This window comes from Meles meles, chromosome 5 (assembly GCF_922984935.1).
Source record: "Meles meles chromosome 5, mMelMel3.1 paternal haplotype, whole genome shotgun sequence".
NCBI classification, from domain to species: Eukaryota; Metazoa; Chordata; class Mammalia; order Carnivora; family Mustelidae; genus Meles; species Meles meles.
Genome location: NC_060070.1, coordinates 91,115,236 through 91,135,438, shown reverse-complemented (window position 1 = coordinate 91,135,438; position 20,203 = coordinate 91,115,236). Strand labels below are relative to the sequence as shown.

General features: G+C 36.3%; 1 protein-coding gene across 6 annotated transcripts in view; it reads right to left on the bottom strand.

The window, feature by feature from the left end:
- Nucleotides 1–20,203, bottom strand: part of UBR2 (ubiquitin protein ligase E3 component n-recognin 2) — a 125,816-nt gene that overhangs the window by 18,877 nt on the left and 86,736 nt on the right. For 3 of the 6 annotated variants that reach the window (XM_046004495.1, XM_046004494.1, XM_046004497.1), the window contains exons 22-36: nt 18,033–18,085; nt 16,970–17,072; nt 15,790–15,838; nt 15,247–15,401; nt 13,417–13,519; nt 11,001–11,110; nt 10,813–10,893; nt 10,308–10,486; nt 9,375–9,574; nt 7,306–7,399; nt 6,482–6,643; nt 4,907–5,010; nt 4,142–4,220; nt 1,466–1,614; nt 1,063–1,118 (exon numbers count right to left, since the gene is read on the bottom strand). In XM_046004495.1, coding sequence (XP_045860451.1) covers nt 1,063–1,118; nt 1,466–1,614; nt 4,142–4,220; nt 4,907–5,010; nt 6,482–6,643; nt 7,306–7,399; nt 9,375–9,574; nt 10,308–10,486; nt 10,813–10,893; nt 11,001–11,110; nt 13,417–13,519; nt 15,247–15,401; nt 15,790–15,838; nt 16,970–17,072; nt 18,033–18,085 — 1,677 coding nt within the window. Of the gene's footprint in view, nt 1–1,062; nt 1,119–1,465; nt 1,615–4,141; nt 4,221–4,906; nt 5,011–6,481; nt 6,644–7,305; nt 7,400–9,374; nt 9,575–10,307; nt 10,487–10,812; nt 10,894–11,000; nt 11,111–13,416; nt 13,520–15,246; nt 15,402–15,789; nt 15,839–16,969; nt 17,073–18,032; nt 18,086–20,203 lie in introns of those variants that run through there. The other 3 variants (XM_046004496.1, XM_046004498.1, XM_046004499.1) reach the window with 3 other exon arrangements.

Below are 20,203 nucleotides of genomic sequence, written 5' to 3'. Positions count from 1 at the left end.
TTTAATAATCAACATATTACCAACCCTTATTTACTGTTAAGAAAAATATCACAGTCAACTCTGATATATCATATCATTATATCATCATATATCTGATAGTTAAGAACTACCATTCTGCTGATTTACTATAAAGGTACGATTCAGGACGGTTTTAATACTAGGTCTACTTCCAGATTTTCCAAGTCCAAAGCAGTTTAGATACTTCTATTTTTAAAATATTCCAAAGAGGATTTGAATGTACAACCCCAAGCTGAGTACTTCTGATACACAAACTATATTCTTTAAATGATAAAAAAGGGTCCTGAGACTCTAGTGTTTGCAATGAAAACAAAAGTCAGCAAATTAACTAGCTGTTGAGTTTCATCCCGAACTGTATGTTCTAGACTGCTTATTTCTTTGTAAGGCTCTTATATCTGTGTTGTCAATCTTGGCACCTAAGAAGTTTTTAAGAAATCCTAATGCCTGGGGCCCATCTCCAGAGACTCTAATTGATCCATGTAGAGCCCAGGCATTTTTTAAACTCCCCATGTGATTCTACATGAATAAAATTACATGACTTTGTTCTTAAGTGCACTTTTATGATTTTAAACTTGGATAGCAGGGCGGTCTATCACACTGACACTAACTATACAATAAAAATTAGCAAGCTTTGTATATTCCTTCTTCATTCTTCTCAGTATTAAATGTATTATTTTCACATCAATCTGTACTACATAATGCTCATAAAAGGTAGTCAAATGTGGTAGAGAGTATGTTCTGTTTTATATTTCTAATTACTGCATTAAAAATTCAAGAACAAGAACTGTTTTTAGTTTTTTTCCACTTTTCATGTGTTTAACCAAGATCTCTGGATGTGAAGAGCTCAAGTCTATTTAAAAGAAAGTCATGAAAAATTAAACAAGCATGACTTCTTCACTATTCTTAAAGAAAATGCGTTTTACTATGAAAGGAGTGATGAACCTATGTTTAAATAACCAGTTCAGGTTTTTAAAATTTAAAAAAAGCAGAACTTCTGAATTTCCATTCCCACCATTCTGTGAACTGAGCAAACTGACAACTTACCAGTCTGCAAGGCAAAGGACCAAATAATGGTTTATCTTCATCACTTAAAATTCTTTCTGCAGGTTAAAAATGGTTAAGATGATAAATAAATTGGATATTATGTATATTTGAAAGCACGATATTGTAACATTTTGAAATCTTTTAAGTAATTTCACAAGAATTAACTCTGAATGAAAAGTAAAATTGAAAACACATCCTCTCAACCAACAAGAATGAGTTGTTGCTGTGCTTAATTTATAAGCTGTCAGTCTAATATTTTGTCAGTATATACTTCCTGCTTCAAAGTCTTTATTTCCTTAGACTATTGCCACTTTAAACATCTCATTTAAATAGAGGCTTCTACACATAACTCATGTTAGCACATGCTTGTGACTTAATGTTGAGACAATTGTAAATCTCTTACCTATGCTTTGGATGGTGTATGCACAACTACCCCAACACATTATGGGCACACGGGGATCCTCCTCATTGGGATGAACCTTTAGTCCCACCTTGTAAGTAGCAGTTCCAAATGTTGTTAGCATTTCTTTTATGCTCTCAGAATAAGGGTTCCTGAAGTGAACATGTACAGAATTAGCTCAAAACAATGTGCTCATGTTAATCAAATGGTTCAGTTTCTTAACATCCATTTGCTATGCTAGAATTAAACCACTTAAACTACTTAAAAATAGAGAGTGCAAAGTGGGAATTAGAGACTTGCAAACTGTCTCTGCCTGAAAGGAGTTATACTTTATTTTGGTGGACAGGGGTGAGGCCCAGGGCTGAAAATAAGCTATCCAGTGGAAGCCTACATACTGAATCATAACAAAGGTTACAGTTAACCCTTGAACTCTTTCTCTATCTACAGAACATTGGCAATGTATACCCACTGCCACAAATTTTAGTTTCTTCAGGGAAGAATCCTCAGAGGGAAGCTGTTTTACACACTGGCATTTGGGGATCTCAAGTAAAGGACTGGTGGGGGCCTGATCATTTCACTGTGAAGTTCACAGGTCAGTAAACTCCAGCCTGCCCACCAGGAATCCAATGAGTTTTTGAATAGCCACCTAAGGAACAGTAAACATTTAAGGAAAGAATCAAACATCAAAGAGATAAATTCAAACGAACAGGCAGAAACAAAAAATACAGGGATAACATAAACAGTATAGAACCCAAAAAACTTGTGAGAAATTCAGAGGACCAGTCCAAGAGCGCCAAACCTGAGCTAACAGTAGGACTATCTCAAAGAACCAAAAAACCAAAAGGGGAAGACTGCTGAAGAAACAGACAACTCTCATAGCTGAAGGATAGGAATCTTCAAAGAGCCTACTGAAAATGTAGCAAAATGGATGAGGAAAAGATTCACATACCAAGGAACAACACAGAGAAATTTTTAGAACACTGGGAATTAGGGCGCCTGGGTGGCTCAGTTGTTAAGCGTTTGCCTTTGGCTTAGATTGAGTCCTGTGTCAGGCTCCCTGCTCAGCGGGAAGCCTGCTTCTCCCTCTCCCACTCCTCGTGCTGTGTTCCCTCTCACCCTGTCTCTCTCTCTCTGTCAAATAAATAAAATCTTAACAACAACAACAACAAAGCACCACTCAGAATTAAAGGGAAGATCCCAACAGCTTCCAGAAGTAATAACTACAAAGGAACAGGAGTCAGAATAGCGTTAATTTCTCAACAGATGCTAGAATTTGGTAAAACAATACTTTCAAAATCTAGATGAAAAATTACTTCTAACCTATCTACAGTTCTATACCCAAGCCACCAACTAAGTAAATAAATAAATGTATTTTTAAACATGAAAATTTAACACCCAGGCACCCTTTCTTAGGAATCAGAAGTAAATCGAGAAAGAGCATGATATGAGATTCAGGGAAGTATGAGGGGCATGGCCAGGGGAAGTCTCAGGATGACAGCTGTGCCTTGTCCTGATAAGTACAGGAGGACACAGGCTGTGGGAGGGGAAGGTGGTGGTGGTCCAGGACAGAAAATCATCTGATCCATCCTAGCATTTTCGAAAAGTTACAGCTAGACACAATGGGTGTCTGGGGGGGAAAGTAATATACACCAAGTACGTGAAAGATATAAGGTGATTATTAATCACCAGAAAGGCAAAATTATGTAAGGAAATAAAATCATAACACAAAACTTCTATCAGCAGAGACAATTACAATGTAAAAATTGCCAACTGATTTAACTAAAACCTGAAGTAACTCCTAAACCTGAAGTAACTCCACCTATGCACTGGTGAGGGGCAGTGGATAAAATAGATGTAAGGGCTGAATTAACTGCCAGTTAGTCAACAGAAGGGTAATGGTTTAAAAATGATAAATCAAGAGACAGTCGATTAAGCATTTTAACTAGATTGATGGAAGTAAATGGCAGAAGAAATAAACAATATCATAGGACTGGTGATGGGGACAGAAGTAGAGGATGTGGGAAGCAAAGGACCGAGGCTTTTCTTGAGTTAATGTAGTACATGCCAGGCGTGGCAGCCAGGTGGCTTTACCTACAACAGCATGTCACTTTACCCTCACAACACTGACAAGGGGAGTATCAGTACTCTCACTTTACAGATGAGGAAACTGAGGTACAGAGAGCTTATGCATTTGAAAAAAAGTCGCACAGCTAGTAGGTAGTGCTGCTGGAGACTGAATCAAGCAGTCGCAGTTTGGCTCTATAATCTATACTACACTTCACAATTAATTTGCTTAAAACAGGGCTGAAAATATTCTGGTTTGATCCTGGGTTACTAAGACACTGGTGGGGCCCTCAACAGAAATATGAAAGTCAGAAGGAAAGCACAAGACTTCGTGGGGAAGCTGAACAGTTCAGATTTAGATGTACTGATTAGCTGTTGCTGGGGAGAGCCAGACAAAGGGTAGAGCAGGGAGTCAGCAATGCAAACTAAAAGAGGTTGGTAGGAGTAAAGCATGTCATATGGTTCTTTGATTTTTATCATGCAATCCTTAAATCTCAGATTTCAAGATCAATGTCTCATAATATTTTGCTCCCTAGTTTGATAAATCATATTCTAACCACTAAATTTTTCATTTTAACTGGAACAAGTGTGAAAGAAATCAAATAATATACTCACTTAGGATGAAAATCAGGCCTAAACCCTTCAGGGAGCTGCAGTGCATCCATATTTTCTGAATTCTTTGAAGAAGCAGTATCTAAAGAAATAAGCATTTTATATTATTAATCATCAGTTTATAGTAGTTCTGTAAATTTCATTCTAAATATAAGTAGGTCAAAGAAATTAAAAAATGACAGGGGAGAGTCCCATTAACAAAAACTGTCCTAAGGTACATTCAAAGCATGAGAAATAGTAGCTGAGTGACCAAGGCACCTTTTATAGTCAACTACGCTTTCCTAATAGTAGAGCCACTAGAACACAGCTAGGGAAGGTAAGGAGAGTATGCTATTTTGTTTTAATAAAATCCAATGATAGAAATTCTGCTCAGACTGCTTTCCTGCAAGGTCATTAAATGCCATACATATTTATGAAACTTGGGAAGTCTCTGGTAATACCAACAATAAAGCGAGTCGGCTTGCCACGAACTAAAGCTGGCTCTCCAAAACTCAGTTACATTCCCCCACCCCTAGAAGTTCTTCAATAAAATGGGGGAATAAGTGAGAAGTATTTATTATAAACGTCACATGGGCTTGTATGTTTTTCAAGGAATAAGGAATAATGTAGTAAAGTCAAAATTAGTTCATTAAGACAAAGAAAATTAGAATAAATCAAATTTTAAAATGAGAGGTTTCACTTTTAAAATATTCTTAAATAACTTCTTCTGGAGCTACATTTTCCAACAATCTCACACTTTAGGGGAAAAATGAACTTATCAGAACTTACTAGGAGTACTTTCTTCTTTCCTAAGAACCTGTAATGCTTTTATTTGCTGAGAGATTGTTCTAATCCACTGAGTCAGTTTTGGTTGGTCTGAAATATTTAACCTGCTAGAGAAGATTATAGAAACTGTTTAGTATTCTGTTGCTGCTTAGTTTAAGATACAAAAAGACTCTTCAAATGCTTATGAGCATAATAATTTGAACACATTTCAAATACTTAAAAAAAAAGGGGAAAATTTGGTGGCTTAAAAAAATAATAGGTATTTGCCAATGGAAATGAAAAGATACTATTTGTCACTATGATGCTAACAACATTATTTGTCAAAAATTTCACTTTTTTCACAGTACTTGAATTTGCTAATAATTCTTAGACAATCACAGCACCACCACTAGTATTTATTATGTGACAAATACTAAAAGCATTTTACAGTATTAGACTTATTAAAATACTCTTATGTGATAGGTTATGTTATTTTCTTCATTTTACAGATGAGGAAACTGAGGTTTAGAGCTATGTAACTTGACTAAGACCACATAAAGTACAGATCTGGCATTCAAACCCAGTTATACAGACTCCAAAAAAAGCCCATGTTCTTCAGGACTATGATGTAATTGGCCTTCATGAGAAAACAAAACAAAACAAAAGTGATGTGTGAACCACAACAAAGGTAATTTTTTACTTCTTATATGCAGTGAATCCTTAATCTAACAATGACTAACTTATTAGTTCAAATACAGATGTAAGTAACCATGATTTCCTGTTATGATTAAAAAGCATGACCTTACACTCAAATCTACTGGTGTGTTTTTTTTTCTACTGGTGTTTTAAGAAGATTTGTGGTAGCCTAAATAAGACACCATAGTTTGAATTCCTAAAATTGAAAAGAACTTTGCTTTGAGTTGAATCCAAATAGCACAGAAATTAATGGATGATTCATATTCACAAAACTTAAATTAGTATTTGTGCATGTAAGGTAGATAGCTTAATTCTATACTGAGATATAAAAACCAGATCTGAATAGCAGACAGTATCAAATTCATATTTGAAATGAGAATATCCAATACTTCTATAAACTAGAAGCATCCTACAAATTATAAAATAACATAAAAACAACAAAAATTTTCGATTTTAAAAACATCAACAGATTTTCATTTTTTTGGCCCAACTCTTGAAGGTATTATCAGCCAGTAAATTGTAAAAAATTGTATTTGTTAGAATATTCAATGAATTCAGTTTGAGCGGCTCCTCCGTCCCCTACCAATTTACCGAGCATATCTTGCAAAGTATGAGGAAGATCCTTAAAGTAGGGTCCTAGAAATCAGGGAAAACAGTTTTCATAAACATATGGGCATTTTACACCTTCTATAATGGATGACCAAGAAACTGAAGTCTGGCCTGTTCTTTTCTAAAAAACCAAATTGTATTTCACAAGTCTATCAGAAGAAATGACTACAAAAAAATGTATCGGGAAATCAATGTGATTACCTAGAGTGATTTCTCCCTCTCTGGTATATCATCTCATTATCTTTAACGGAAAACTACAGCTTAAATACAAAGGTTTCATGGGCCCAAACTTACCTGTTAAAAATATTTCGTGGAGGCAGCAGCAGAGGAATTACAGTATTACTCAAGCACTCACAGAGGGGACAAAGGAATTCTCCGTTTTCCACATCGTAGCTGGTATGTAAGCGCAATCTCTGTTGCCTTCGCTGTTCTTTAGCTTGAACGGAATCAAAATACCTTTACAATTAGAGAACATGAGGTATCAAAAACAACGGTAATTTTTCTCAATGAGAGCCACAAGCTTCTACGTTTTAACTATTTTGTTTCCACAATATAATAAAATCTTCACATTTCTTGGTCCCAGTGCTGTCTTGTCACTTTCCCAGGGCCGGTGGCTACTTGCTAGTGGAAGTGCATGATCACTGAATGAGCACAGTACTACAGTAATAACACTGATTTGTTGATTTTGCAGGAGAATAGATCAAAGTAGAACAAATCTGAGGTTATCCCATCTTAGGTTGGGGAGCCAGGACAATCTCAGGAAGTAACAAGGCAAGTACTAATACGTTTAGAGTTAAGAGTGAACACCCTGGAAAGACATTACTCATCTAGTGTTTATGCCACCATAAAAATCTTTTCTCTTTGTCCAACTTGTTAGTTAATACAGATCCCCACATTAAAAGATATAGCTGATATACTATGAAGTTTCTAAGTTACTCCTTTAACATGTACGACAAAGCAGCTCAATTTTAATTGTTATTAGGTAGTAATATGCAGGCTTTTCTTTAGCATCTCTAATTCTTTCTCCCTTTTTCTAGAATGAAATGTCCTTTATTTAAAAAGTTAATTTTGAGGTTTTGGATAAGCTTTTCTTGACTAATATGAAGAATATAAATTACCTTTGCCAACAATGGGCATGCATAATGTGCCCACAGCTACCAGTGTGTGTTCCGCAAGACAGATCAGGGTGCATGAATAATGGATCATATTTTTCTGCATTACAAAACAAAGAAACAAAAAACAAAACAAAACAAAAAACCAAGCATTTAATCTTCCTATAATAAATGTACAACTTTAAATTGTGAAATCCTCGATAAGGGCTTGTAAACTTGAAATGAAATGCTGTTTATTCCTTCGAGGTATCAGTCATTTATGCAAGACCCTGGATTATTTAGAAAGCAGGACTCTAATTTTTATCACCCTGAGCAAATGAAACATCCCTAAATTGTTAACCGAAACTGGAATTCTGTATTATGTACATCTACTCTTTTGAACATTCATGCTTTCAGGGCACTGAGAGACTCCCATTCCCTGCGAAAGCCCAGAACTTGTTCTTCATGGTGCTGCCTTTAATACTTTGGCAGGGCTGGGTCACCGTATCTGCAACAAAAAGGTGTTTTGGCAGTAATGGGGCGCCCCCTAGAGGAGATTCTGCCTAAAGACTCTCGTGCAAAGAATAGTCAGTCACAATCACAGTACCAGACAGAGGCAAAGTGGGAACAAAATGCCCAGGACAGCAGCCCAGACGGGGAATAAGATAATTTAGACAGTCTTCCGATCTAGTGCTAATTTTATATTCAAAGGAGATGAAAACATGAAGACAAACTTAAGATGGGTCCCTGGCTTTTTAGAATTTTTCAAATTCTCTATTTTAATTAGTATGATCTTAGAAATTCCATAGCATTCTATAAAGAATTACTCAAGTTTCAATTTGCTTTACACAGCATAAAGAAAATATTTCCAGATATAAGTTGTGAAAGTACTTGGAAAACCTTATAGCCAAAGTTTTTTCTTCACAAAATAATAATTAAATAAAACTGGTAACTTTAAGCTTTGGCCTGGAATAAAATTTACAAATCGTGGAGTTCAAATGATCATTTTTAAAGATGAAGCAGACTAATCCTTATCAACTAGGTGCTTGAGAGCCACACTGTGAAGACTTTCCTTATGCAGAAAGAGCTATCCTACCAGTGGGTTTTTAATTCTACCATGTAAAAGGCACTTGTTAAATAAGTGCTTTGGAAATTCTAAGACACAGTTCCCACTCTCAAGAAGTTTACTGGAATTGTCGAGGCATGTGCACATATAAACGAGTCTAAGAGTAGAGATCTGAAAGTGTCTGTGGTGGAAACAATAATGTGCAGCTTAGACACCCCTGGAGGAATGAATGACTTACTCCCTCCTTAGCAGTTGGAAGAGGGCACTTTACTCTTATTTGTAAGTGGCAACTGCTCTGCTCAAAGTCACACCTCCTTTCAGAGATGGTCCACAGTCACTGATCAGTGTTGGGGTTTAAAGACCTTATTCCCCTTGCTCTGACTCGGAACACCTCCAAAGGGCCATCCAGCTACAGACCTCCAGTGGGGTGGGATGAAGCCTTTGGGGGATTGCATGAAAGCTCAACTTCTCCCTTTGCCCAAACCTGCTCCCTTCCTCTCCATTCCACAGATGTTTATTCCAAGGCTATCCCGAATAAATGTCCTGCATCGTAATCTCTATTTTTAGAGTCTGTTTTCTGGGGAACCCTATCAGTGATATTATTACTACTTTGCATCATAATCTGGCTCAAGGACTGCTTCTCACATAGGTAACTCACACAACTGTTCCCAAGAGGTCCCACTTTGGATCTATTCAGGAGACAAAATTATTATTTCCATGTGCCCACTAATTATTAGGACTTTCCAAGTGTATTGAACAATGGGACTGTTAAGTACCAATTATGTTAATGTTATATCACAAAGAAAAGCTTTCTTTTGAATCCCTGTTATTTACCAGCTATCTAATTCATGACTGATACTTAACTTTCTGGAGTGTTTCCACATCTGTCAACTGGAAAATTTCTGTCTAAGACAGCTGCCTAAGACACCACCAACCCTATGGAGCTTAATAAAATTCTGCTTAATAAAATTTTTATGCCACACTCAGTGGCAATCATTAAGAGGGAGGAGAGGATCTAGCTATCACTTACCTGGATCCTGAATGAATTTACTCCTGTTTTTTGATAATACAGTTGACCTTTGAACAAATGCTGCCAGAACCATTGCCTTGCTCTCCACCTTCACCTCTTGCTCCTCTTGACACAATATACAAGTAACAAACTGTCTCTGATCAGGGACCTGAGTTTGTGCTGGGCCCAATGCTGTAAGTGCCGTATCTGAAACCATAGGGCTACGATAAAAGGGTAGACGTTTCATTAACAAGCCTAATAAGTTTCCATTTAATCATAAAACAGTGGACTTTAGGTATGCACATATTGAACACGTGGTATGATTTGAACTGGCAGAAGTCATTCATATTTCTCAAACCTTCTCCTATAATCCTCACAGCAATCCAAAACAGAAAACAGCAAAACAGAAGGCACTCAGTTAACTGAACCTAGTGCACTCATTCTTTTTTTTTTTTTTTTTTGGTTTTTCCTTCTTAAGACTTATTTATTTATTTGAAAAAGAGAGCGAGTGAGTGGGGGTAAGTGCATAGGGAGAGGGAGAGGATCTCAAGCAGACTCCCTGTTAAGCGTGAAGCCTGATGCAGGGCTCGATCTCATGACCCTGAGATCACGACCTGAGCCGAAATCAAGAGCTGGATGATCAACAAACTGAGCCACCCAGGTGCCCCTGTGCACCCATGCTTTTATGAATGTCAAGGGTGTTCTGTGTGACATATCATTTCGAGTGTTCACATGGTATCTCATCTACAGTCAAGTATATAAACATACACTAATAAACTCAAATTCTAAAACTAATTCCTCTAGTTAGAGATTGTAAAATTTACCTACCAACCCTTCTAAATTACTTTAAGACTAAACATGTACTTTTAAGGCAAAAAAGCAACATCTTTCCCATTTGAGAACCAAGGGTCAAGAGATTTAAAAATGTTGATTTTTTTTTTTTTTAACTTTTACCTATTATCAAGAACAGCAGAGGTAGAGGCATCCAGTTCTAATGTCTGCTGAAAGAGTTCTTTGTTCTCATCAATAAAGTGCCTCTGCATCTCAGACATCTGGGCCATGATCTTTTCTCTGCGCAGTCTGGCAATCTCAGCTTTTCTCTTCCTCTCGGCCTTGTCTTTGTCTCTTGAACTCTGAAAGTATGCTTCATTTAGTTAGACCATTAGATGCCAAAGGCACATTTTTCCCCCAAAGCGAACTACCCTGATTGTAAATACTAATTAAAAAACTGTTTTATAATGTCACTTATAAAACAAGAGAAAATATTTTTTTGACTTGTTTTAAAAAAAAGAACAGGGAGCAAAAAAAAATTGCTACAACAAATAAAGATAAATAGTGGCACATTTTTTGTAATTCACATTTTTTGTAATATCAACTACCAACTTATTACAGATAAAATCAATTGTGTGTAGTGAACTTGCTACAATCCTTCAGTAGGACCACACTTTGCTTCTCATACCTCTTCCATTATGGTTCCTTCGGTCTCTGCCACGGGACTGGTGGATGAGCTTTCTCTTATCTTCTTAATAGCATTAAAAGTCTATGACAGAAAGTATTAGTTATTTGGAAGCTATGAACTATTACAAAAATTTAAAGATAACAAACACTGAGTGTTTATCACAAGAACAGTGATGCCGGAAATTGTACCTTTAATATCCACCTAATCATATCCTTGTGTACATCTAGGTAGGGAGCGCTCTGTAGTGTTTCCAGCATAGCTAGTATACTAGGGGAGTTGTCTGGCGCTTCACCAGGTTCTAAGGCAGAAAAAAAAAAAAATAAAAGGCACAATAACAACAGCTAAGACTTCACAGTGCTTATTACTATGCATGAGAAGATAAGGTTGCTTATAACATCATCTGTCCATCATTTAATTATAGCTCTACTTATTAGAGATTTTCAATACTTCTTGAGAACGTGATGTATCTGTACTTAACAAACAAGTTAACCACCAGAATGCTTGAATCATTCAAAACAGACAGCTTACACCAAACGATTATTTTAACATAGCCTTTAGCTATTAAATAAAAACCCAGCTAAAAGATCTACCTGAGATTTTACCAAGTCTAATAAATGAACTGGATTTATAGGGATGTGTGTGTAAAAATATATCTTGTTTTCCTTTTAAATAAAACCTATATTTAAAATAAAGTGCATTTTAGGGTACATAGGTGGCTCAGTTGCTTAAGAGTCTGCTTTTGGCTCAAGTCATAATCCCAGGTTTCTGGGATTGAGCCCTTTGACAAGCTCCCTACTCGCCCGGCAGCTTACTTCTTCTCCTCGCTGCTTGTGCTTTCTCTCACTCTCTGTTGCTTTCTCTGCCTCTTTCCCTTAAATAAATAAACAAATAAATAAATAAAATCTTTATAAAAAATAAAAAAATACATTTCTTCCTCTGTAAATTTATTTCTTCATTTGAGGAAAAAACATACAAGTCAAGTTCAGAGTCTCGAGAGTACATGTAATTTAATGTTTGCTAATTTAGTTCTATAGTCAGAAATGTCAGTTATTGATTTTCCTGGTTTAAGTGCCAGCAGCAAACAAGACCATATTATCCATTATACTACCTCTACTGGGTCATATTACCCATTATACTGACTGCTGTAATTCCTAGTATACCAGCATAAATTCATAAGTATCTCAGCAAATGGCTGATTGCATGTCTGTCTGGGACAGGGAAAGTATAAGATGAGCCTTATCTTTTGTGCCAGAAAGCAAGGTGGTGCTCAAATACTAGTGGGCTTGGGTCAAAAGGGCAGTGAAGCCAACTAAACAGATTCCCAGTGACCAAAATTGGCAGTTTGAGCATCAAAAAGAATCTTTTTTAAAGGAGACTTGATCATGTGTGACTCAAAGACAGAGAATAAAAACCCAAGAGTAATATTAAAAAATAAAGCATAACAATTCCTAAGCAAACGAAAAAGATTCACAGTTGTCACCACTGAAGATAACTACTAAACCCACTGCTTATTCTGAAAATCAGTAGATTTTAAAAAATTTTTTATTTATTTGACAGAGAGAGAGAGAGAGAGAGACAGACAGACAGACAGCAAGAGAGGGAAGAGAGGGAATACAAGGAGAGAGAAGCAGGCTCTCAGCTGAACAGGGAGCCCGAAGCAGGGCTTGATCCCAGGACCCTGGGATCATGACCTGAGCCGAAGGCAGATGCTAAATGACTAAGCCACCCAGGCACCCTGGAAAAGCCTTTCTTCAGAGGTGAAATATGATGGCTAAAACAAATGGTTTAAAGAAGTGTGCAAATATTAAAGCAAATATAGCAAAATACTAACTACTGAATCTAGGTGGCAGGTGTATGGATAGGTGTATGGATGTTTGCTTTACCAACTCTTGCCTGTATGTTTAAACTTTTTAATAATAAAAAGATAGGAAAAAATATCTCCTGGCCTTCTAAAAAAGTCACGTTACTTTATATACAAAATGATAATCTAATCCACTACAGTTAATTTTCTTAAACAACTGAGCCACCAAGGTGCCCCCTATAGCTAATTCTCTTATTTTCATTATGTCTTTACAAGGTAACAGCAATAATTTAAAAGTGAAATCCTGATAGCATATTTGTGTTTTTAAAGCGCATCCGAGAATTAGTTAAATGCGTGTGCCATATTGACTTCAAGCTGGTGACTCCTCGTTAATGTTTTCAGTTTATGAATTAAAAGTATGTGCTTTTATGAAAATACATCAGGATCTCATATAGTACCTTTAACACAGATAAATACATATAATCTCAGAAATCTGGATTAAAATTTATTTAGAATCTGTATGAGCAAATAAGAGGTTGTATTACATATTTATTAAAAAATTTTTCTAAGTATTTATGATTATAGAGAGCGAGCGAGCACAGCTTGGGGAGTAGCAGGTAGAGGGAGAGGGACAAGCAGGCTCTCCATTAAGTGGGAAGCCCGATGTGGAGCTCAATTCCAGGACTCTGGGATCATGACCTGAGCTGAAGGCAGCCACTTAACTGAGCCGCCCAGGTGCCCCTATATTGCATATTTAAAATTACTAGTATCTTGAATTAATTTAGTAAAAGGTGTATACGTACTTGATATCTTCTGAGTGAAGGTAAATGTTACTACATGCTCTTCTGTGACATTGTCTAAATGCTGTTTTTCTTCTTGTAGTGCCATTCCAATTAAATGTAACACCTCGAATAAAATGTTTTGTAACTTTTAGTAAATCAAAAACCAAGTATATAGTAACAAAAACGAATTCACCATTGGAAAAAGATAAAGCAAACTACTAAAAACTAAGTGCAATTAGAACACTTCGAAGTACTAATTTTTTATTAAATTCAAACTCTAAATTTCATTTTCTAATAAAAAAATTCTCAGTAAGGAAACAAAAATTTCCACATCAGCTATGAAGAAAATTCAACTGCATATTCTTAGGGTAAGTTCATACACATCCCCACACTACAGTCTTTAAAAAAAAAATCTTCTAAGAATCGGTGGCCAAATAATTAGAGTTGAAAGCATCTATCAGATAATGATCTGGTTTATAATACTCTCTAGTTAAATTTCTCTAAGGACTAAAAATCTTAATCATCTCAGAAAGATACATACTTTCAATTTAATGCCACATAATTATTGAAGATCTTTACAGTTATTCCTTCTATCTCACAAAAAATTCCTTACCAGATTTCTAAGAAAATATAAAATTACACCGATCTTATTTGCATTATTACTCTTATCCTGCTCCCCAATTTTGGAAGGAGGTATCTGTGTGGTGTCTGTATGTTTTCCCACACAAAAAGCTACCGTGGATGTCAGAGAGCTGGATGAACTAGGTTAGCTTGAAGGACATGAAACAAATGTACACAAAATGTAAAAGCTGTTCTTTTTTTCTCTATCATTTCCTACAACTCCTCTGCTCACCTAATGATGGTCTCTAGTAGACCGCAGCTCTGTTTTTACATTTTAAGTGTCTGTTTACAAACGGGAGCGGTGTGTAAGTATATATGTATCTTAGCCAATGAGACACTTGAGCCTGCTGAGACAATGGAAAGAAAAATAGTTTTGGAGGATGACTCTGAAGAATGCGTGCTTTCATTTGCATCCTGGCTTCACAGCTTTCAAGGTAACACACCTTCAGGGAATCTGAGCCTAATTTCATCAACTTTAAAATGGAAAAAAAGAGATTCCCTTTAGCGTTCTGAGAATTGCAAACACTGTACGAATGTAAAAGTACATAGCACAGAATAAAGCACAGAACAGGCTAATTCTATTAACTGATTAATTACTATTATGTTACTAACTAGTTGAGTAACATGGACAAGTTATGTGAATCTCACTGAAACTTGACTTCCTCATCTATACAACGGAAAAAGTGTATCTACCCAAATGGGTATTGTGTAAATTCAATGAAATAAACAGTAGAAGAATGACTCACATCAAGGCTACAAAATAAAATACAAACAAGGTTCTAGACATGCCACTTATTAGCTACAGACCATATGTCTCTGAGTTTCAAATTCTTCAATTGTAAAATATACTGATGAACCCATAGGGTTTTTGAGGGGATTAAATTTAAAAAAATGTTGAAGATAAGACATTATACAAATATCAGAGTACTGCATAAACAGAGACATATCATTAACAATCAATGAGAAGAAGACTGGCCAATAAGACCAAGGTAATCACAACCAACTGGTATAAAAAATATCTGCCAGACTACCATTTTCAATGTCAGACACAAAAGCTATTATTTCAAATTTAAATATATTTCTATATGTCTTTAAATATAGACACTATATTTCAAATTTAAATATCACTACATCTAGTGCTTAGTTGTCTGTACCTAGATATTGACAAGAATACTTTGGCTTTTACTAAAAAAGCACTAAAATTTAAACAATAAATGTTTTTAAACCTACCCTTTGCAGCATGGACTCAGACCAGGCATATCCGTTATGTTCTACAGCCCATTGGAGGACTGTCCTCATGATGCACAACATCACATCTGACTGCAAAATGTTTACCAGACTTGCAAATAGAGGGCAGAATGGAGGCAAAACTGGAGGTGGAAGTGCTGAAAATAAGGTTATTATTGGTTTCTTTTGTAGAACACGCTTAAAAAAAAAAAAGACCCTATCTTTAGTCTTCACTCAAAGAATATTAATACATCTTAAAGCTGTATTTTACCTTCTCAAGGTCAAATGCATAAAAACAGCTACATTAATAGTAGCAGTACAAAGGGAAGTCTTTTCCCTAGAAATGTCCTAGGATCTGAGATAAAACCACTAACCCAGAGGTGACACAGTATAGCCTATTTCTATATTTGCATATTTATGAGTCTTTTGAATGTTCACTCAGAAAGCATACATTTACATCTTCCACTTCAAGGATAATCATAGTCAACAGAAAACAGCATTTAGGACGTAGAAGAGACAAGAGATTTTTAGAAAGATTAAAAATACCTGTATCTTCCCTGTTTTGTCTTTTCAATTTCCGTTGAGCTTCCTCTGCCTAATAAAAAAGAAATTTGGACAGGGAATTAGTAATACACAACAACCTAATATCCAAGACATTAAGTTAATCTTTGTCATATTATCTTCTGATATTTACTCTTAGTTTTATAGTGCTCTCCCCAGGCCCCAAATAACACATCTATATTTTTTCCCCTTCACTACTCACCGCCACCAAGCCCCAAGGAGTTCTTTCTTATTTTAAAATGCAGGGGAAACATGTACAAATCAAACCAAAATATTATTTAGGCTTAAACTCTATGACATGCATCTAAAACTAAACAAAGCTTCATGTTTAAGTTTAATTAATGCCATTTATGAGAAAGTATTTTATTTATTTTAAAGATTTATTTATTTGTTTGACAGAGATCACAAGTAGGCAAAGAGGCAGGCAGAGAGAGAAGCGGGGTGTGGGGGGGAGCAGGCTCCCCGCTGAGCAGAGAGCCCGATACGAGACTCAATCTCAGGACCCTGGGATCATGACCCAAGCTGAAGGCAGAGGCTTTAACACACTGAGCCACCCAGGCGCCCTGAAAAAGTATTTTAAAAGTAGACTGCTAGGGCACCTGCATGGCTCAGTTGGTTAAGTGTCAGACTCTGCTCTGTGGGGAGTCCGCCTGAGATTCTCTTCCTCAACCTTTCCCCTCTCACTCCCATGTGTGTGTGCAGTCTACCGCTCTAATAATAAGCAAATCTTAAAAACAAAGTAGACTGCTAAAAGACAAAATTTAGCCAAGAATCACGAGGAAAATTCCATAAAGTACAATGGAAAAGCAGAGTGTTAAGTAGTAGCAATTCTGAAATGAGCATAAAATAGCTTAACTATTATACATACTGACAATGTCTTCAAAAGCCAATAAAATATAATTATATATGTATGGTTTATGATATAATTATATAGATCTTATATATGTATGTAGTATACATGGCGGGAGGGAGGTGTTAGGTGGTGGTATTTTTAGATAATCTCTACTTTCTTCATTACAGCTTTTTATACTTAATCAAATTTCCTACAATAAAAATCTATCCTTTTTTAATCTCTGAAAGACAGTAAAAGTTGTTTAGGAAAAACAAATCAAATCAACAAACACACACAGCTCTTCCCCAATACACTTCTTATTTTCCCATTTACCTTGGACTGCTCTGCCCTTGAAAAGTGATAGAAATATAAATTGAACTCTTTGGCACACTCTGGTTTCAGTTCATACATGCCTCGTCCTGTTAATCCAGGTTTTCTATGGGAAAAAAAGTCCTTAAAATATTATTACTAAAGTCATACCCTAATTTATGAGACAGTCTTAGATAACATAATAAAAAAGCTGAGTTCTCATTTACTGCTGATGAACGTAAACTGGTACTATTTTCTGTGGGCTAATTTGGTAACCTACATCCAGAGCTCTACATGCATCGTCCTATCGGACACATCCACTTCGAATTTATCCTAACTGGACAGGTGAATGTGATGGTCATTATAGTGACAATTCAAAGTCTAACAACAGGAAATACGTTATACGCATTATGACACTGCCACACAGTTGAACATCACTAAAAGTGGTAATAATCTAAATTTTGACGTATAAAGATGTCTCTGGTAAGTTCTATGAGGTAGAAAAAGTAGGTGCAATTTTAAGGGTTAGGGAATGTTTATATATATATTTTTCTGTATTTTCTCTAAAAGCATGTACTGTATCTTTATAATCAACAAAAACAAAGTCATCACAGGTGGGGTGGGAGCAAGGACAAAGCAGGAGTGAGGAACTGCCTCAACCACCCTCAGGGCGATCGACTAATTTACCTACTGGGCAGCACCCTGGCTGCCAGAGAGTAAAGGCAGTACTGAGAGGGCGTTTTGCAACTTAGGAGGCACATTCAGATGGAAACAAAGAAAGCAGTTTTAAGAAAACTCAATGCATTGACTTATGTCACCTGCTCAGTTTAATGTCAATTATCTGAAACTATCAGGAACACTGGTTCTGAGCACAGTGAAGATTCTCGTAAACCAGTTTAGGTTGCTGAGTGCAGAGCTAGATCAGAGGAGTGAAATGACAGAAATCTAGTTCAGAACTAAGTATCTGAAAATGTCTGTCACTCTCTGAAAGGTACAATTTCATTCTCAGTTCCATCAAAGGAAACGCTAAGAAAAATGAATTTATATTAAAAAAATGGAACAGGAAAAAAACAGGAAGCAAACTCACCTGAAATGGGCAACTGCTTCAATTACGCTCTCCATGCCAGTCTCCTTGTTCTCCTAATAGTACAATAAACAAGTAAGTGCGTTTCATGTTAACAGTATCGGCTAGCACTTTGAACATTGTGCTTTTCTCTCCTTAGGACTTACAGCAATCCTATGAAGCAGATATATTATTTTTCCCAAATGTTTTACAGACGAGGATTCCACAGTAAACATAATTTTTAATATACAACCAGGGAAACTTATTTTGTAACCTAATATTCAGACTCATATAATTAAAAACAAGTCATTACCATATGGACTCAAGGCAACAGCCTTCAAAAGGAACTAAGCTAAAAACACAAAGTATACATAATATTCAAACAAAATTTATGTAAGATATTTATACTATTTTGTGAAAGTTACACTGATTCCTTATCTATTTTTAGTACAACAGCATTTCCTAAATCATATCCTATTTATAAAAAGATGTTAATACAAATTCTGATTAAAGAATTCTCTGGTCGAAGATGTTTGGTAAATATAGCTGCCATCGTGTTGTACCAGATGTACTTTAAAATGCTGTTTAGCATACATTCCTCTTGGGGTGCCTGGGTGGCTCAGATAAGTGTCTGACTCTTGACTTTGGCTCAGGTCATGATCAGTGTCCTGGGATCGAGCCCTGTGTTGAGCTCTGTACTGGACACGGAGCTTGCTTGAGATTCTCTCTCTCCTTCTCCCTCTGCCTTTCCTCCCACCCCCAAATTATATTCTTCTTTATTCTAAAGTCTAAGTGAAACTGTAATTGCTTCCTCATCTAACAACTCAGGATTCATATCCTGTATAAAAAAGTAGGAGCCAATTTTTATCCTGACCAGGTATTTAGTGGTATTAAGAAATTATTAATTATTGTTTTTCATCACGGCATAGGGATAGATAGGTTTTTCTAAAAGTCCTTTTAGACCAGTTTCTCAACCTCGGCACTGCTGATGTTTGCATCAGATAATTCATTGTTGTGGGGGTCTGCCCTATGTATTGCGGGATATTTAACTGTACCCCTGGCCTCTGCTCACTGGCTGCCAGGAGCACCATATAGCCCTGCCCTGAGCAGTGACACTGCCAAATGTCTCCTGGAGGGCAAAACTATCCCTGGTTGAGAACCACTGTTTTAACATATATACAGTTCTATTTATAGATGAAATGGTAAGCCTTGCATTCCATTTTTTTGGCGGGGGGTGGGGGGCAGTTAGAACAACTCAGCAAAATAAAATTTTGGCTTATTGTTGTACAACACTGTTTTACACATACATCAAACAGGCCAACCATCCCCCACCCCGCCCAGGAAACTTCATAAACAAAAAAAGGAAAAAAAAAGAAATCTTCATCTTTGACCTTTTTAACCATCTCATATAAACCAACCACTTATATTACAGCTAAGCACATACAAAAAAAGTTATTGGTATGCTTGGAATAAGACTGGTTTTTTTGTTGCTGAGTTTTTTTTTTAAATAAGATCTTTTTTCTCTCCTTTGAAATGATAATGAACATGATCACACACAAGTAAAGTCAGAAGCAGGACAGAAGATGCTTTGAAGGCTGGTTTGGTCATCCAAGATCATTAAACATGGCTGAGCACTAGCAATATGTACATAAAATATAAAATATAATGAAAAATACAAATTTTCTTTTTTAAGGCACTCTAAGAAAAAAAAGTAGGGTCTTGGAAGTTTTGGTTCTTTTTTCCTCCCCTGTGGCAAATTCATTTTGTGGTTTTGGTTGGGTGGTGGAGACTGTGTATCATCTGCGGGTAAACTTTGTTTTTTTTAAGATTTTATTTATTTATTTGACAGAGACACAGCAGGGGAAGGAACACAAGCAGGGGTAGTGGAAGAGGGAGAAGCAGTCTTCCTGCTGAGCAGGGAGCCTGATGTAGGGCTCCATCCCAGAACCCTGGGATCATGACCTGAGCTAAAGGCAGATACTTAACGACTGAGCTACCCAAGTGTCCCTAAACCTAGTATTCTTAACAAAATAATCCAGCGGGCAGGCAGGGATTAGTGGTTCCGGTATAGATAAAACAAGACTGGTTAAAACTGGTGATGGGTTTTGTTACACTATGTTTCCTATTTCTATAGATATTTATAATTTTCATAATATAAAGTTTAAAGGAAGTATTAGTATACAACAAATACAGGT